The 13875-nt window shown below is 43.6% G+C and overlaps 1 protein-coding gene across 1 annotated transcript in view; it reads right to left on the bottom strand.

The window, feature by feature from the left end:
• The window catches only part of MGAT4A (alpha-1,3-mannosyl-glycoprotein 4-beta-N-acetylglucosaminyltransferase A), a 91702-nt gene extending 88419 nt beyond the window's left edge, over positions 1-3283 (bottom strand). Inside the window, exon 1 of the mRNA XM_056862091.1 lies at positions 3015-3283. Coding sequence (XP_056718069.1) covers positions 3015-3108 — 94 coding nt within the window. The 5' untranslated portion in view covers positions 3109-3283. The remainder of the gene's footprint in view (positions 1-3014) is intronic.
• Positions 3284-13875: the final 10592 nt, after the last annotated feature.

Genomic DNA, 13875 nt, shown 5'->3' with positions numbered 1-13875 from the left:
CCATTTCTCACCCTTACTAGATTCAACAAAATAAATTTGTAGATCAGCAAGCTTAAATTCTTTCAGAACCTAGGGTTCTAATTAGGGTTGCCACCAGCCTTTAGGTGGTGGCTGGAGATCTCCTGCTATTACAATTGATCTTCAGGCGATAGAAATCTGTTCCCCTGGAAAAAATGACCACTTTTGCAATTGGACTCTATGGCATTGAAGTCCCTTCCCTCTCCAAACCCCACCCTCCTCAGGCTCTACCCCTCAAAATCTCCCGGTATTTCCCAACCTGGAGCTGGCATCCCTAGTACTAATTCTGCTTATTAATGGTAATTCATAATGTAACTGATTTAACATCTATTAAATTTATACCCAAGATCCTCATCCTTTTAAAATATGGAAGCCTTATTTAGAAGAGTTATGTGCTGCTTCTCTAGCTTGAGGATCTTGAGGATACCTCACAAGGTAGAAAAATATATAGTAAAATAATAAAAACCACCCTTACAAGAATTACCAGTATTAAAAGAAGACATAAAAACAAAATAACCTTCCCCTTTGTTACTCTCCAATCACCATTTCTTAGTTGTGTACTGTTTTATACACTACTTTTCATTGTTCTCTCTGTAGATTGTGCCATTTTTGTCCTATGGTATTTCCTTAAAAAGGTAAAGGTCCCCTGTGCAAGCACCTTCTCATTCTTGACCCATGGGGTGATGTCACATCCCGACGTTTCCTAGGCAGACTTTGTTTACAGGTGGTTTGCCAGTGCCTTCCCCAGTCATCTTCCCTTTACCCCCAGCAAGGTGGGTACTCATTTTAGCGACTTCGGAAGGATGGAAGGCTCAACCTTGAGCCAGCTACCTGAAACCAGCTTCCGTCAAGATCGAACTCAGGTCGTGAGCAGAGCTTTGGACTGCATTACTGCAGCTTACCACTCTGCGCCACGGGCTCCTATGGTATTTCCTTAGGAGTTTTCTTTTTAAAACAAGAGGACTCTAGGCAAGTGAAGAGAAGATAATTTGGCCATGCTGATTTTCACTGCACATTTAAACAAATAATGGTTGTGTTTTTCCCACCCAGTGACACACTGCCAGTAGTCTAGGCTGAATCACATAGCATTCTGCCTTACATTAAACACAGTTTTTAAGAACATAAGTAAAGCCCTGCTGGATCAGACCAATAGGTCATCTAGTCCATCACCCTGTTTCACACAGTGAACAACCAGTTCCCCTGGAGGGCCAAACATGGTACTGAGGCCAAGGCTCCTCCCTATTGTCTCCTAGCAGTGGTATTCAGAGCTGCCATTAGACAGAAGTAGTAATTTTTCAGTCAATGGTTATGTTCTTACATTTGTTTTCAATCTGAAGATGTTCTATTGGCACCATGAAATTTAATGAACAGATATTAATTCCTCTGTAATTCTTCTGCACAATGAATATTATTAGTCTGAACAACATGGGAGGTATTTAGCTACTGCAGTGCATTTTGCTTTTGTATATACTGTAGCACCAGTTCACATGAGCCTTACCAAAATAGGACTGAGGGAAGAATTTACTGGAACAACGCTGCTGTCGCCATGGACACTGCACACAGGAAACCGTTCTGGTGCACCAAAGCAAAAGAAACCTAAAGCTGTTATTAGTACTGATTAACTCACCACCTAAAATCAATAATAATTTATTATGATGTACCAGCATCATTTCCTATGGACAAAGATCTTCCTGGGCTCAATGTCAATATTACCAGCATCTTCTATTGTAAAAAGCAAACTTTCTGTTCGGAGGGGAAATACTTAAAATGCAATATGCTTTTCATCAGAACACTTTAGGCTTCTTTGTAGACATGTGTAGGCCACGTTAGAAGATAATCACAAACCTCTGTCGTCCTTCATTGTAAATTATAAACCAGAGATTAATTATCTTTTGTAGCCTTCAATCAATGGAAAGAGGCTGAAGACACGAGGGTCTGCATTCTCGTAACAATTAGTTGCAAAAGCTCAGAATGCTATGTTACTTTTGGATTCATTGTGTGAGCCAGTAACTGCCGCCTTGTGGGACCAGATCTCATTGTGAGAATAAGAGAGAGAAGTGAAAAGGAAAATTATTTCCTCTAGGGACTGACAATACATCTTGAAAACAAGTCAAATAGAAAGTAGAAACCGGTTCCATTTCTCAGACAACAGGAAACCCAGAGACCTTTTGCCTGTTAGACAAGCACCCACAGAAACCCACAGACTATTGCTCAAGAAGGGAACTGCCCTCTGCTCATTCCTTTCTATACTCAGAAGATTTAACAAAGACTGACTATAATCAGAGCTCTCTACTTCCATCGTACTTCCTTCTCAGCAGAAATAGTCACCATGTTGCTTTTCAGTCTATATAAGTATATCGGGGGGAAACCCAAAGATTGATCTGCAGCCTTCTGTCTCAACACATGTTTGAGTCACAGTTATGAAACGACTCTTAGGTCCCGAATATCAGAAAATTTGCTCGCTCACTCCGCCCGTATGTTCCCCACTTAAAATGGATTTCTCAATATTACCCAGAAAGACGCAGCAATACTTTAGTACACTTGAGGAACCTCTTCAACGGAGAGCATTTATGCTAGCTCGACTCAATTCCTTTCCATCTAAGGTTTTATACGGGAGATTTACTAAGACTCCCTTTAACAAGAGGGTATGTCCATGCGGAATGGGCCAGCCAGACGCCCTACATCACATCATCTTAGATTGTCGTTTACATGAAGAACCCTGTAAAAAATTTATATTACCCTTAATCAGCAAACAGATGACCCCTTATAGAACATCCACTTGCCAATTCTTGCTGAATGACATTACAACTGATGTTACGGTGAAGGTGGCGGAGTTTTTGGCAGAAGTTGTTAAGGTTAAGATTCAAACTTAATTTTAATCTAGATATGTATTATCTGTTTATCTCTGACCTTGTGACCATCAATATTATGCCAATAAAGGTTATCTGATTCTGAGTCACAGTTGCTTGTTTCCTTTCAGAAAATACTTAGCTTACCTTTCCCATTCTGCCACGCCGTGTACCAAGACAAACTGAGGAAAGAGGTGATGAAAATTAACGCGGTGGCCACAGTTCCATTTCGGAGCCTCATCTCATTTCAACATCACACTGGTTTATATTTGGCCAGCTATCAGGATTCAAGTTTCACCTGTTGGCTCGAAGCAAATATATTCCAACACTAATGCTGCTTAGCCGGTAGAAAAGTGGAACAGTGCAATCTCATTTCCAAGTCACTGAAAAGCCAGCAGTGCAGCTACACCATTGAAGAATGATACTCTCTCTTAGAAGCTTCTGTGGAAGTGACTCTTCGTTATTTTTAATTCCCTACACAAAGAAGAGAATACATTTCAGATTAAAAATGCATAATATAGATCAATATCAGGACAAAGTACAACATAAAAAAGTAAAGAGACTGACAGGAAGAGCTAAGCATTAATTGCATGTGCAGCCCCCCCTCCAGGCAAATAACACCCCGTTTCAGCTAAGGAAAATGGCATTGGGGGAGGCAGAAGGCCCTCATCTCCCTGCACTGTAGTCCTGATTTGAATCGGGTCCCTCCAGAACTTCTAAATGGAGTTGCTACCAGGAACTTGGAGCTGCAGTATGGCGGATGTAAAAGATTATTGTGTCGTTCGGCCCTGAGTGGTGAACCACTCAGATTCATACCTTTCTTTGGCCATGAAGTTGTTGGTTTTGTTTGTTTTTAATTTTCCAGAAGAAACTGATTACATTCAACATAAAATAGGCATGATAGATACAGATAAATTCCTCAGCACAATATAGCATTATCAACTTAGTTCAGAGTTATATCTGTTATAAGCTATCTACTATTATACTTTAATAAACCATCAAATCCAATACTATTAACCTAGCTAGCATATTAACACTGTTTGTTCCATGTGAATTAAGACCATATGCCATAACAAATCAGTATCACCCATGTCCTCACCCTTCCGGAGGGCAGTCAACCATACAAGGGTATAATAATCTTTGACCTTGTCCATAAAGGACCTTCTTGGTTTTTTTGTTAGTTTCCAGTTTGGCCAGAGTCATCCGAGTTGCAGTTATCATATACAGAGAAATCACTCTAAATTTCTTTGGGATGGGGGTAACAATGTTCAGTGAGAATAATTCAGGTGAAAATTCAATGTTATGTTCAGTTTCTTTTGTTAACATTATGGCCACAATTGTCCAATATTTAACTGCTCTAACGCATACCCACCACGTGTGGAGGAAGTCGGCAATGGATTCACCATGCTACCAAAACGATTACTAATACCATTATACGTTCTGGCCAAGTGTGCAGGAGTAAAATGCCATTGAGGTATCATCTTAATTGCATTCTCCCTTAAGCTTAGGCTAATAGAGAAGGATAAGCAAGGAGGCAAGATAAATTTCTCAACATAGTCATGTACCTCATAGCCAAGTGCTTGGTTCCATTTTTTTCATAGCCAGGGTACATACACATAGCATGTTATACATGATAGAGAAGAATTTCATTTTAGAAACAATAATTGTTTCAATGGGGGTCAAGTTTCTGTTAAGATATCCTTTCCACACTCTTACTATGAGTAGGCTCCTGACTTGCACGTGTCGAAAGACTGGAATACCTCCATCAATCCTTGTAACCAAAGAATTATATTTAACTATCTTCTTGTCATTTACCAAATTACAGTTGCAATCTATTCCAGCTCTCCCCCATTTAGAACAATCACTCTTACTCCATCCTGCCCTGGGGGCTAGTTCTCTTCCTACAGAAGCAAGGATAGAAACCCCCGGGGGGTAATATACTATTAGTCTCAAGCATATAATTAATAAAACAATTACCTTGTTTATAATGAGTTTCCCTCTTGGTTTTATTCAATGTAAACCAGCTCCTTATGGGAATCGCCACAAAATCTCATTCTAGAGTGTTTAAGTCTGATTCTGTATCATTAAACCATAAAGTTAGCCAATTCAATCTCACTGCATGGTAGTAAGTTAAGATATTTGGTATCACTAAGCCTCCTGGACTCCACTTCTTTTGCACAGCCTGCCAAGCCATTCTTGGTCTCTTATTTTGCCAAATACAATTGTTACATATTCTCTGCCATTTTAGTCATTTTTCCTCTGGTACGATTACAGGTGTATTTTGCATGACAAATTTTAGCTTCAGCAAAAGTAAAAATTTTAATACATTAAATCTATCCAAGAGGGATATGTGAATATTCCCACATAGATAAAGTGTCCCTAATTTTCCTCAATAGTAAATCATAGTTTAAGGCATATATTTATTATTTACATTGTTATATAAATGCCAAGATATTTAACCTGGGCTAAATTATATTTCCCTGTGTCGTGAAGTTCTATGGGCTTTGCCCAGACATTCCAATAAATTAGTTTGTTTAAACTCTGGATAGTCTCTACTAACTGCAATCAACAAATCCCAGTTTGTATATAAATATGTTTACTTCTTGCCCTCTACCACTACAGAAGATGTTTTCCCACTACTGCTGTATCTGTGGCCAGGCAACCACAAGAATTGGCAGTACTCAACAGATACTACAAGAACAGCCCATATTAACTACAGTTAACAAACCAGCTGTAAACCCTTGTTTGAAACTACAACGTGTTGCCAGCTAACACTGCCTTATTGGACAACCTAATTCACATGTGACAACTGACTGGATGACTGAACAGTATATAGATGGATGATCTCAACCATTTCTCCTCTGCTTGCAGTACATGGGTAATACAAACTTACTTTACAGGATTACTGACATAATGTATGTGCTTTGGATGCTGTACTATAAATTCTCAGTAGTAGTAGTAATGTTTGTGTGTGTGTGTGTTAAGTGCCAGCAAGTCACTTCTGACTTATGGTGACTTTATGAATTAATTGCCTCCAAAACATGCCCTGTGGTGCAGAGTGGTAAGCTGCAGTACTGCAGTCAAAAGCTCTGCTCACAATCTGAGTTCGATCCCGATGGAAGTTGGTTTCAGGTAGCCGGCTCAAGGTTGACTCAGCCTTCCATCCTTCCGAGGTCAGTAAAATGAGTACCCAGCTTGCTGTGGGTAAAGTATAGATGACTGGGGGAAGCTATGGCAAACATAGTCTGCCTAGTAAATGTCAGGCTGTGATGTCACCCCATGGGTCAGGAATGACCCGGTGCTTGCACAGGGGACTACCTTTACCTTTTTAAAACATCCTATCATTAACAGCCTTTCTCAGGTCTTGCAAACTGAGGGCCATGGTTTCTGTGATTCAATACATCTCATGTTGGGTCTTCCTCTTTTCCTAGCCTTGTGGTCTTTTCCAGTGACTCGTGTGACCAAAGTACGATTTAGTCATTTTAGCTTCTAGGGAGGGATCAGGCTTGATTTGACCTATAACCTACTTATTTGTCTTTTTAGTGGTCCACAGTATCTACAAAACCCTTCTCCAGTACCACATTTCAAATGAATCAACTTTCTTCCTGTCGGCTTTCTTCACTGTCCAACTTTCACACTCATACATATCAATGGGGAATGCTATAGCACGAATTATCTTGATCTTGGTCACCAGTGGCACATCCTTACCCTTAAGAATATTTTCTAGCTCCTTCATGGATGCCCTTCCCAGTCTCAATCTCTTTCTGACTTCTTGGCTGCAGTCTCCCTTTTGGTTGATGATTCCCAAGGTCACAATGCCTCAACTAGCAGCTATTTGGAACTAGTGATCATTATGGAAAAATAACAAGTCACTTCAGAAGTAACTTCTTAGCAAGTTTTCCACTTTCAAAATTAAAAAGTGAGAGTCCTGCCCTTCATAGGTTGACAAAGAACAGTTGTGTGTGTGTGTGGTGTGTGTGTGTTATATTTGACTCAAAAAGAAACTACAGTTCAGTGGAACTATTTAAGATGAGCAATATAGTCAATAACTAGCAAGGTATGGTTAACTGTGGTGAGGGACCCTTGAGAAAGGGAAAGGAAGTCATCAGTCAGAAATAAAAATCTGTATGACACTTGAAGCAACACTCAAAAGGACTATAAGAATGTTTAAAAGGGAAATTTAGACATCAGATTCACCCAAATAACAAGGCTAAAGGAATCAGAAGTAGAATCACATATACTGACATGTTCATTCAGACATAATGCCGGTGTAGAACTTTTACTACAGTTGGCTTACTCACAAGTACTCTATTCTCATAAGCAATGGAACATCAAAGAAGGTAAACTAATGGAAGATCATCCTATGATTTAAAAAGGGCACTTTTTCTAAAGATGGAGTATCCAGCATTAAATCATTCTCCACCTTTTTCATCCCTCAGTATAGGTATGCCAACCGCTGTAACATCTGCGCTAGCTCTAATTTGTCTTAGCCATTATGAATAAACAGCTTATATCAGTCAAAAGATTCACTCCAGAATAGATCTGTTTTGCTTTATGCTATATATGCACATGTAACAGAATTCTTGTCCAGATGACAAAGAACAACAGAGAAAATGTTAACATAAGTTAACCTGGCTGTTCAATGTGTATTTAAAAATAATATTGTGGGTTTTTAGATAACCTTCTTCTTTTTAATTGTAATTTGTTTATGCCCAAGCCTCAAAAGTAAACATCACGAAAAGGCAGTTCTGAAATATACACTTCAACTATTATTCTATATTAAGAACTGTGATCAATTTTTTGCTGATCAAAGACTACACAATTCCACCAATACACAGAAAGTCATCTTTCATGTTGTATTTTAAGTTTAACTGATTTCTACTAGCACAGACTACCACAACTGTAATTAATATGTCTATTAATACAAAAAGGTACATGATCGTCCTAAATTTGCTCTTGACCCATTTCAATCTAGCTTCAGGCCAGACTATGTTGGTAGCTCTGGTGAATGATCTCAAGTGACAGATAGACAGAAGAAACACTTCTCTGTTGATCCTCCTTGATTTACTGGCCGCATCCAACACAGTAGATCGGGGTCCCCAACCTTTTTGAGCCTGCAGGCACCTTTGGAATTCTGATACAGTGTGATGGGCACAGCCACAAAATGAGTCAGCCACACAATGGTGACTACAGCTTACCTTCAGTCATACAGTGAAGACCCTTGTGATGTGGTGGCAGCTGCTGCCAAAGCCACATATTTAAAAATCCACAGAGCCAATCTAATCTACAATGCTCAATCAGAAGCCTTGCTGGGGAAAGCACCATGGGCCCCCCCACACTTTCTAAAAACACCTGGCAAGCACCAGAAAGGTGCTGTGGGCACCATGCGACCCACGGGTCATCACACTGGGGATCTCTGCAGTAAATCATGCCATTTTGCTTACCCAAGTGCCAAGTCAAAAAGCATTTTAAAAACCAAAACCAAAATGGAGCTCTCTAAAAGGAATGGGGGGGGGGGAGAAACCCAAGCCTCATTTCTAAATGCCTTTCTTCTGCTCAGAAAGAACTCCCAGGAAGCATTTGAATCCCCGCCTCTTGACACACTGCTTTGTAGTTCTTTCTGTAAGAGAAACGTCACTCCCCCAAGCTTCTGTGTCTCGCGTTTTGCCTTATGCATGGGGATTTAAAGTGAGCTGAGCTCAGGGGAGATGGAAGAATCATGTTAATAGAGGAACAGGAAGTCCCGGGATTTGTGAGGTCTGGCAGCGAGGTCATCTCTAATGGATGGAAAACTCACGCATAACTCCAAGGAACAATTGAGACAGACCAGGGTCGAATGTGAGTGAAAGCACCCATGCATAACTGACCCATGTGAGCCTGGACAGACCTTAAGATCCTCCCCACAAGGTTTGATTTATCTCCCCTTCCTAAAAAGAAGCGAGAGCTTTGACTACACAGGCAAGAATGTTTTCTGTGGAAGCCCTGACTGTATGGAAGGGCTAGGGCTGCCATTTGAAGGGCTTCCTCTCCCCTTGTACAGTTTAGATTGATAAAGTCAGGCCAGGTAAAAGCCAATGTTATTTGGCATGAAATGTTCTGGCGTAGTTTTTAATTTGTGCCTACGTTCTCATGAAATTTAAATGGTTTATTTTTGGTTTATATTGGAAAAAACTATGAGTATCACGGAAAAGCAACAAAGAAGTATAATTTAAAAAATCAATGGTAACTATTGAAGAGCCTCAGGAGCAGGGGCTGCCTCCACCCATGTAGCACAACTTTGTGTTGCACTTGGATGCCATAGTAAAGGCAGAAGAAATAATCAGAGCAGTATCTGTCACAGTGCTGTGGGAGAGGGAAACAAGTCTAAGATTGGGATAAAAAGGTACAAAGGGTTGGATGAAATCCTTCTACACTCCAGCAACGCATCATTCATAAGCATTTTGTTGCTATTTTGTGCATAGTAAGACAACACACCTGCAGAGCATCTATGTGCATTCAAAAGACCTCTAGCACAAGAGGGAAAGATTAATCAGTACTGAAATATTACCTGTTTTAGAAATTTTGTTTCTATTTGAGCTCACCCATTTCTGTTATTTTGTTTTCTCTCTTTACTGCCAATGTAACAACCAGTTTGAGAGAATCAATCCAGCATCAAGGCCTACACAACAGAAATTACCAGTCCCTTAACTCGGATCTAGCAGTTTCCCCTTCACATTCTTTAGACAAACCACAAGCTCCTGCTTTCTCCCCTCCTTTGGTTCAAACAGCAACAACACTGGTATCACTGACACCTTGCATAGAAATGGAAGGTGTGGGAACAGTGTTACTATCTATACCAGTGGTTCCCAACCTTTTTTTGACCAGGGACCACTAGGACTTTTTTGTTCGGTGCAGGGACCCCAAGGTTCAAAATAAAAATTCAGGGAATTTGAAAATAAACTTTAATCATAACTGTTAGTTAAACATTAAACTTAGAATAATATTTGAATATATATATATATATATATATTATAATAGAGAACTTTTAATTGAAAATATTAATTTATTATGGGTTTATAACTTTGTTTCGCGGACCTTAATTTAGTTCTTGCGGACCCCTGGGGGTCCATGGACCCCTGGTTAGGAACCAGTGATCTATACAGATTCACAAGTACATATCAACTACACTCAACAAAACGAAGGCTAGGAGAAAGAGACAGATGTGTGCACCCAGAATTGGAAAATTTAGCATGGGAGTGACCGCAACCGAGAAAGCAACACGTTAGGGAGTCAAAACTTTTTACTTCGCTATAAATGCCTCTAGAGTTTTAAAAGCTACATCGCTACAAAAGAGGATAACCACTCTGACCCAGCAAGGATTATTCCATGACAGAAAATTGCTGCACCAGATCCCACATGCCAAAAGGGCATCCGTGCAAGAGTTAGTTCTGACCCCACAATCCTAGGTTCTACGGAGATGCTGGATCTTGCCCTTGTGGCTGCCCTTGGGCCCAGCAGAGGGTCAGCACAATCAACACTAGTAGCACTAGCTATGTTTTTGGCAGCAAAGGGGACTGAACGTAGGGAGCTTGGCTACCACACACACACAAACACAGATCCCCATGCACAGCAGCACATAAGAATCGGTGGACTGGACAAATACCACTATTTTCCACTCTAAAGTCAGGCAGCTGCCCTGCTTTCTACAGCGATCACCAAGTTCTTATCCCAAACAGTTTTAACAGTACCCAAGAACAGTGATGAAATACTGCGGAACCTCTGCAATGTTTACCATCCCTCCTCCTCCTTTCAGCACATACTTAGCATGTCACTGGATGGGGGAGTTGCATGCACAGAGAACAGGATGAACACAATAGCCTGAGGGACATGGTCACTCTTGGAGGCTACGAAAGAGGTGGAGTGGCAACGTGTTGGCAGACCACCACCCAACAGGGTTTTTCTCCTGCCTTCGCCTCCTTCCTTCCTTTTCCGTCTAGAGATTAGGAAGAATTTTCTAACCATTGGAGCGGTTCCTCAGTGGAACAGGCTTCCTCGGGAGGTGGTGAGCGCTCCTTCCCTGGAGGTTTTTAAGAAGAGGCTAGATGCCCTGACCTGGATGGCCCAGGTAATTTAGCAACATTTCCCAAGTGCAATAACTACAGTGGTATGTAGCCATAAATCTGCCTTGTACAAAATCCAGATTAGTATGTGGAATGTCTAGCCCTGACCTGGATGGCCCAGGCTGCGACTTGACGGCGCACACACACTGGATGGCCATCTGTCAGTAATGTTGATTCTATGACCTTAATCAGATGATGAGAGGGAGGGCATCTTGGGCATGTAGCAGGAGTCACTGGGTTTTTTTGGGGGGAGGTAGTTGTGAATTTACCCTGACCTGGATGGCCCAGGCTAGCCGGATCTCACAGATCTCAGAAGCTAAGCAGGGTCGGCCCTGGTTAATATTTGGATGGGAGACCACCAAGGAATACCAGGGTTGCTGTGCAGAGGAAGGCACTGGCAAACCACCTCTGTTAGTCTCTTGCCAAGAAAACCCCAAAAGGGGTCACCATAAGTCGGCTGCGACTTGATGGCACACACACACACACACAGATGGCCATCTGTCAGCAATGTTGATTCTATGACCTTAACCAGATAATGAGAGGGAGGGCATCTTGGGCATCTTCTGGGCATGTAGCAGGAGTCACTGGGTTTTTTGTGGGGGAGGTAGTTGTGAATTTACCCTGACCTGGATGGCCCAGGCTAGCCTGATCTTGTCAGATCTCGGAAGCTACGCAGGGTCGGCCCTGGTTAGTATTTCGATGGGAGACCACCAAGGAAGTCCAGGGTTGCTGTGCAGAGGAAGGCGCTGGCAAACCACCTCTGTTGGTCTCTTGCCATGAAAAACCCAAAAGGGGTCGCTATAAGTCGGCTGCGACTTGAAGGCACTTTACACACACAGAGTTGTGAATTTCCTGCATTATACAGGGGGTCGGACTAGATGCCTCTGGTGGCCCCTTCCAAGTCTATGATTCCACACCCACCGCGTGGACCTTCCCGCGTTTCCCGTCTCTGGCAGGCCCCTCTACCACCGCGCGCCTCCGGCTCCAGCGGCCCCCTCCCCTGCGCGCGCGCTCCCGCCGGGCAGCTCCGGCCTCTTCTCCTCCGAGCCCCCCCCCCCGCCGGGCAGACGGCGTCTGCGTCACCCAGCAGGTCACCCCGTAGCTCGCCCCTGCAAGGGAAACGGGAGCCCGCCTACCCACCCGTGCCCAGCCTGGGTTTCTCGCGGCTCCCTACGGCCAGGCGCGTTGCCCCGCCGGCAGGACCGGACCAGGCGCCTGCCCCCCACCCCACCCCACCCCGGCCCCTCTCGCTCCATCCTCGCCTCCCCAAGGCGCCTCTCCCCACGCCTGCGGGCGCGCGAGGAGCGCCGTCGCATTGCACAGCCCGCCTCGACCCCCGAGGCAGCCCCGCCGGCCGACTTGCGCAAGGGGACGGGGCGCAGACGCGGCCGCCGCCGGCCCCTGCCCCCCCAGCCCCACCACCACCCCCCTCTTGCAAACGGACACCTACCAGCCACACATTGCAAGCGGCTCTTCTGCGGCCCTGGAGCGGCCGGACCTCGGGCTGAAGGCGCCCACCGGGACGAGCCCCCCGCTCCTCCCGGCTGCCCTCGCCTCCTGCAAGGAGAGCCGCGGGTTGTTGCGCGCGAATGAAGCGGGCGGCGCGAGGAGCGCGGCTGCCTCTGCAAGGGCGACCCTCCCCTCCGCCCCCTGGCTCCAGCGCCGCGCCAACTCCGGCCGGCTGCGCTCGCAGCACCTGCCTCCTTGCACCTTCCCGCGTTGCTTATTGGCCCCGGCCGGTCGGGAGAGCCACCCAATCGCCGCCCCGCCTCGGGTCGGTCCTTTCCGACGGATGGTGCCGGCAGATGCCACTCGGAGGGGAGGGCTGTATATATGCAGAGATCTCGCGAGTTGCTGCTGCTTCTCCTCTGCGGAGGGGGAGAGCGCGGAGTTGGGTCGCTGGCGAGCACCGGCCGGCAGCAAAGGACGAGGCGAGTGACCTGGTGTGTTGGTGCTAGGGCGTGTAGTAGCAACGTTTGAGGCTCGACTGATCCAAAATCGTGATAGAATTGATTGAATGCTCTTGTCGTTTTGACTTCTTTGGCTAATGTTGCCCACCCAAGGTTGTATTTTGAGAAGGAATCTTAGTAAAAAAAAAAAGAAATAGTTGTTATTTAAAAATAACTTATTCTCTCCCCACCCACCCCCTTTTTTGGTAACAACTTAAACTACTTCCAAAGATGGATAATCATGGGGTTTGTATTCTCAAATGAAGAATGTTCCTTAAGCCAATCTGGAAAAAAGTAATGCAAAAAATTGAATAAACAGTTGTTGAGAGCATTCTGTATTGCTGTCTGCAGTTTACATGGAAGGGGGGACTACAAACTTCAATTATTAGAGAAGAATATTATTGTGTTCTTCTAGCCATTTTTTTGTCTGCTTCGCAGTCTGGTGTAATCCTGTTTACACAGAAGTAAGTTCATTTACATGGGTCTTATTTCCACAGATGCCTAAAACTGCAGCCATACTGGCATGAAATTCTAAACAGGATTGTATTAGTTAATTAGGGCTTCACTGAATTTTTGCCTTTGAAAATACTTGGGCCTTTGGGGGAAATGTTGCCAAGGAAAGAAAGATAGCTCCTGGCCTTGACGGGACATACTGAAACTAAGGACAGCGATTGCCCGTAGACAATACATGATTGCCAATTGAGAAACCACACTTGCCCGTAGGGAATAATGGAAACCACGATTGCCCACAGGGGATAATGGAAACCACACTTGTTCATAGGGGATAATGGGAACCATGCTTGCAAAATGTGGATAAAGTTTTTTTGTTTAAACCTTGTTTCAGCTCTATAACTGAAAAGCCTGTTCTACCATTTGGACTTTAAAATGCCCCAATTTGTCCTGTAGTATTTTTAGAGTGCCTAGGAGAACAAAAGTGAAACTTTTGTACCTAAAGTGAAA

Source organism: Euleptes europaea, chromosome 16 (genome assembly GCF_029931775.1).
Source record: "Euleptes europaea isolate rEulEur1 chromosome 16, rEulEur1.hap1, whole genome shotgun sequence".
Taxonomy (NCBI): domain Eukaryota; kingdom Metazoa; phylum Chordata; class Lepidosauria; order Squamata; family Sphaerodactylidae; genus Euleptes; species Euleptes europaea.
Note: the sequence above shows the minus strand (reverse complement) of the source record. Positions and strands in the feature narration are given on the sequence as shown.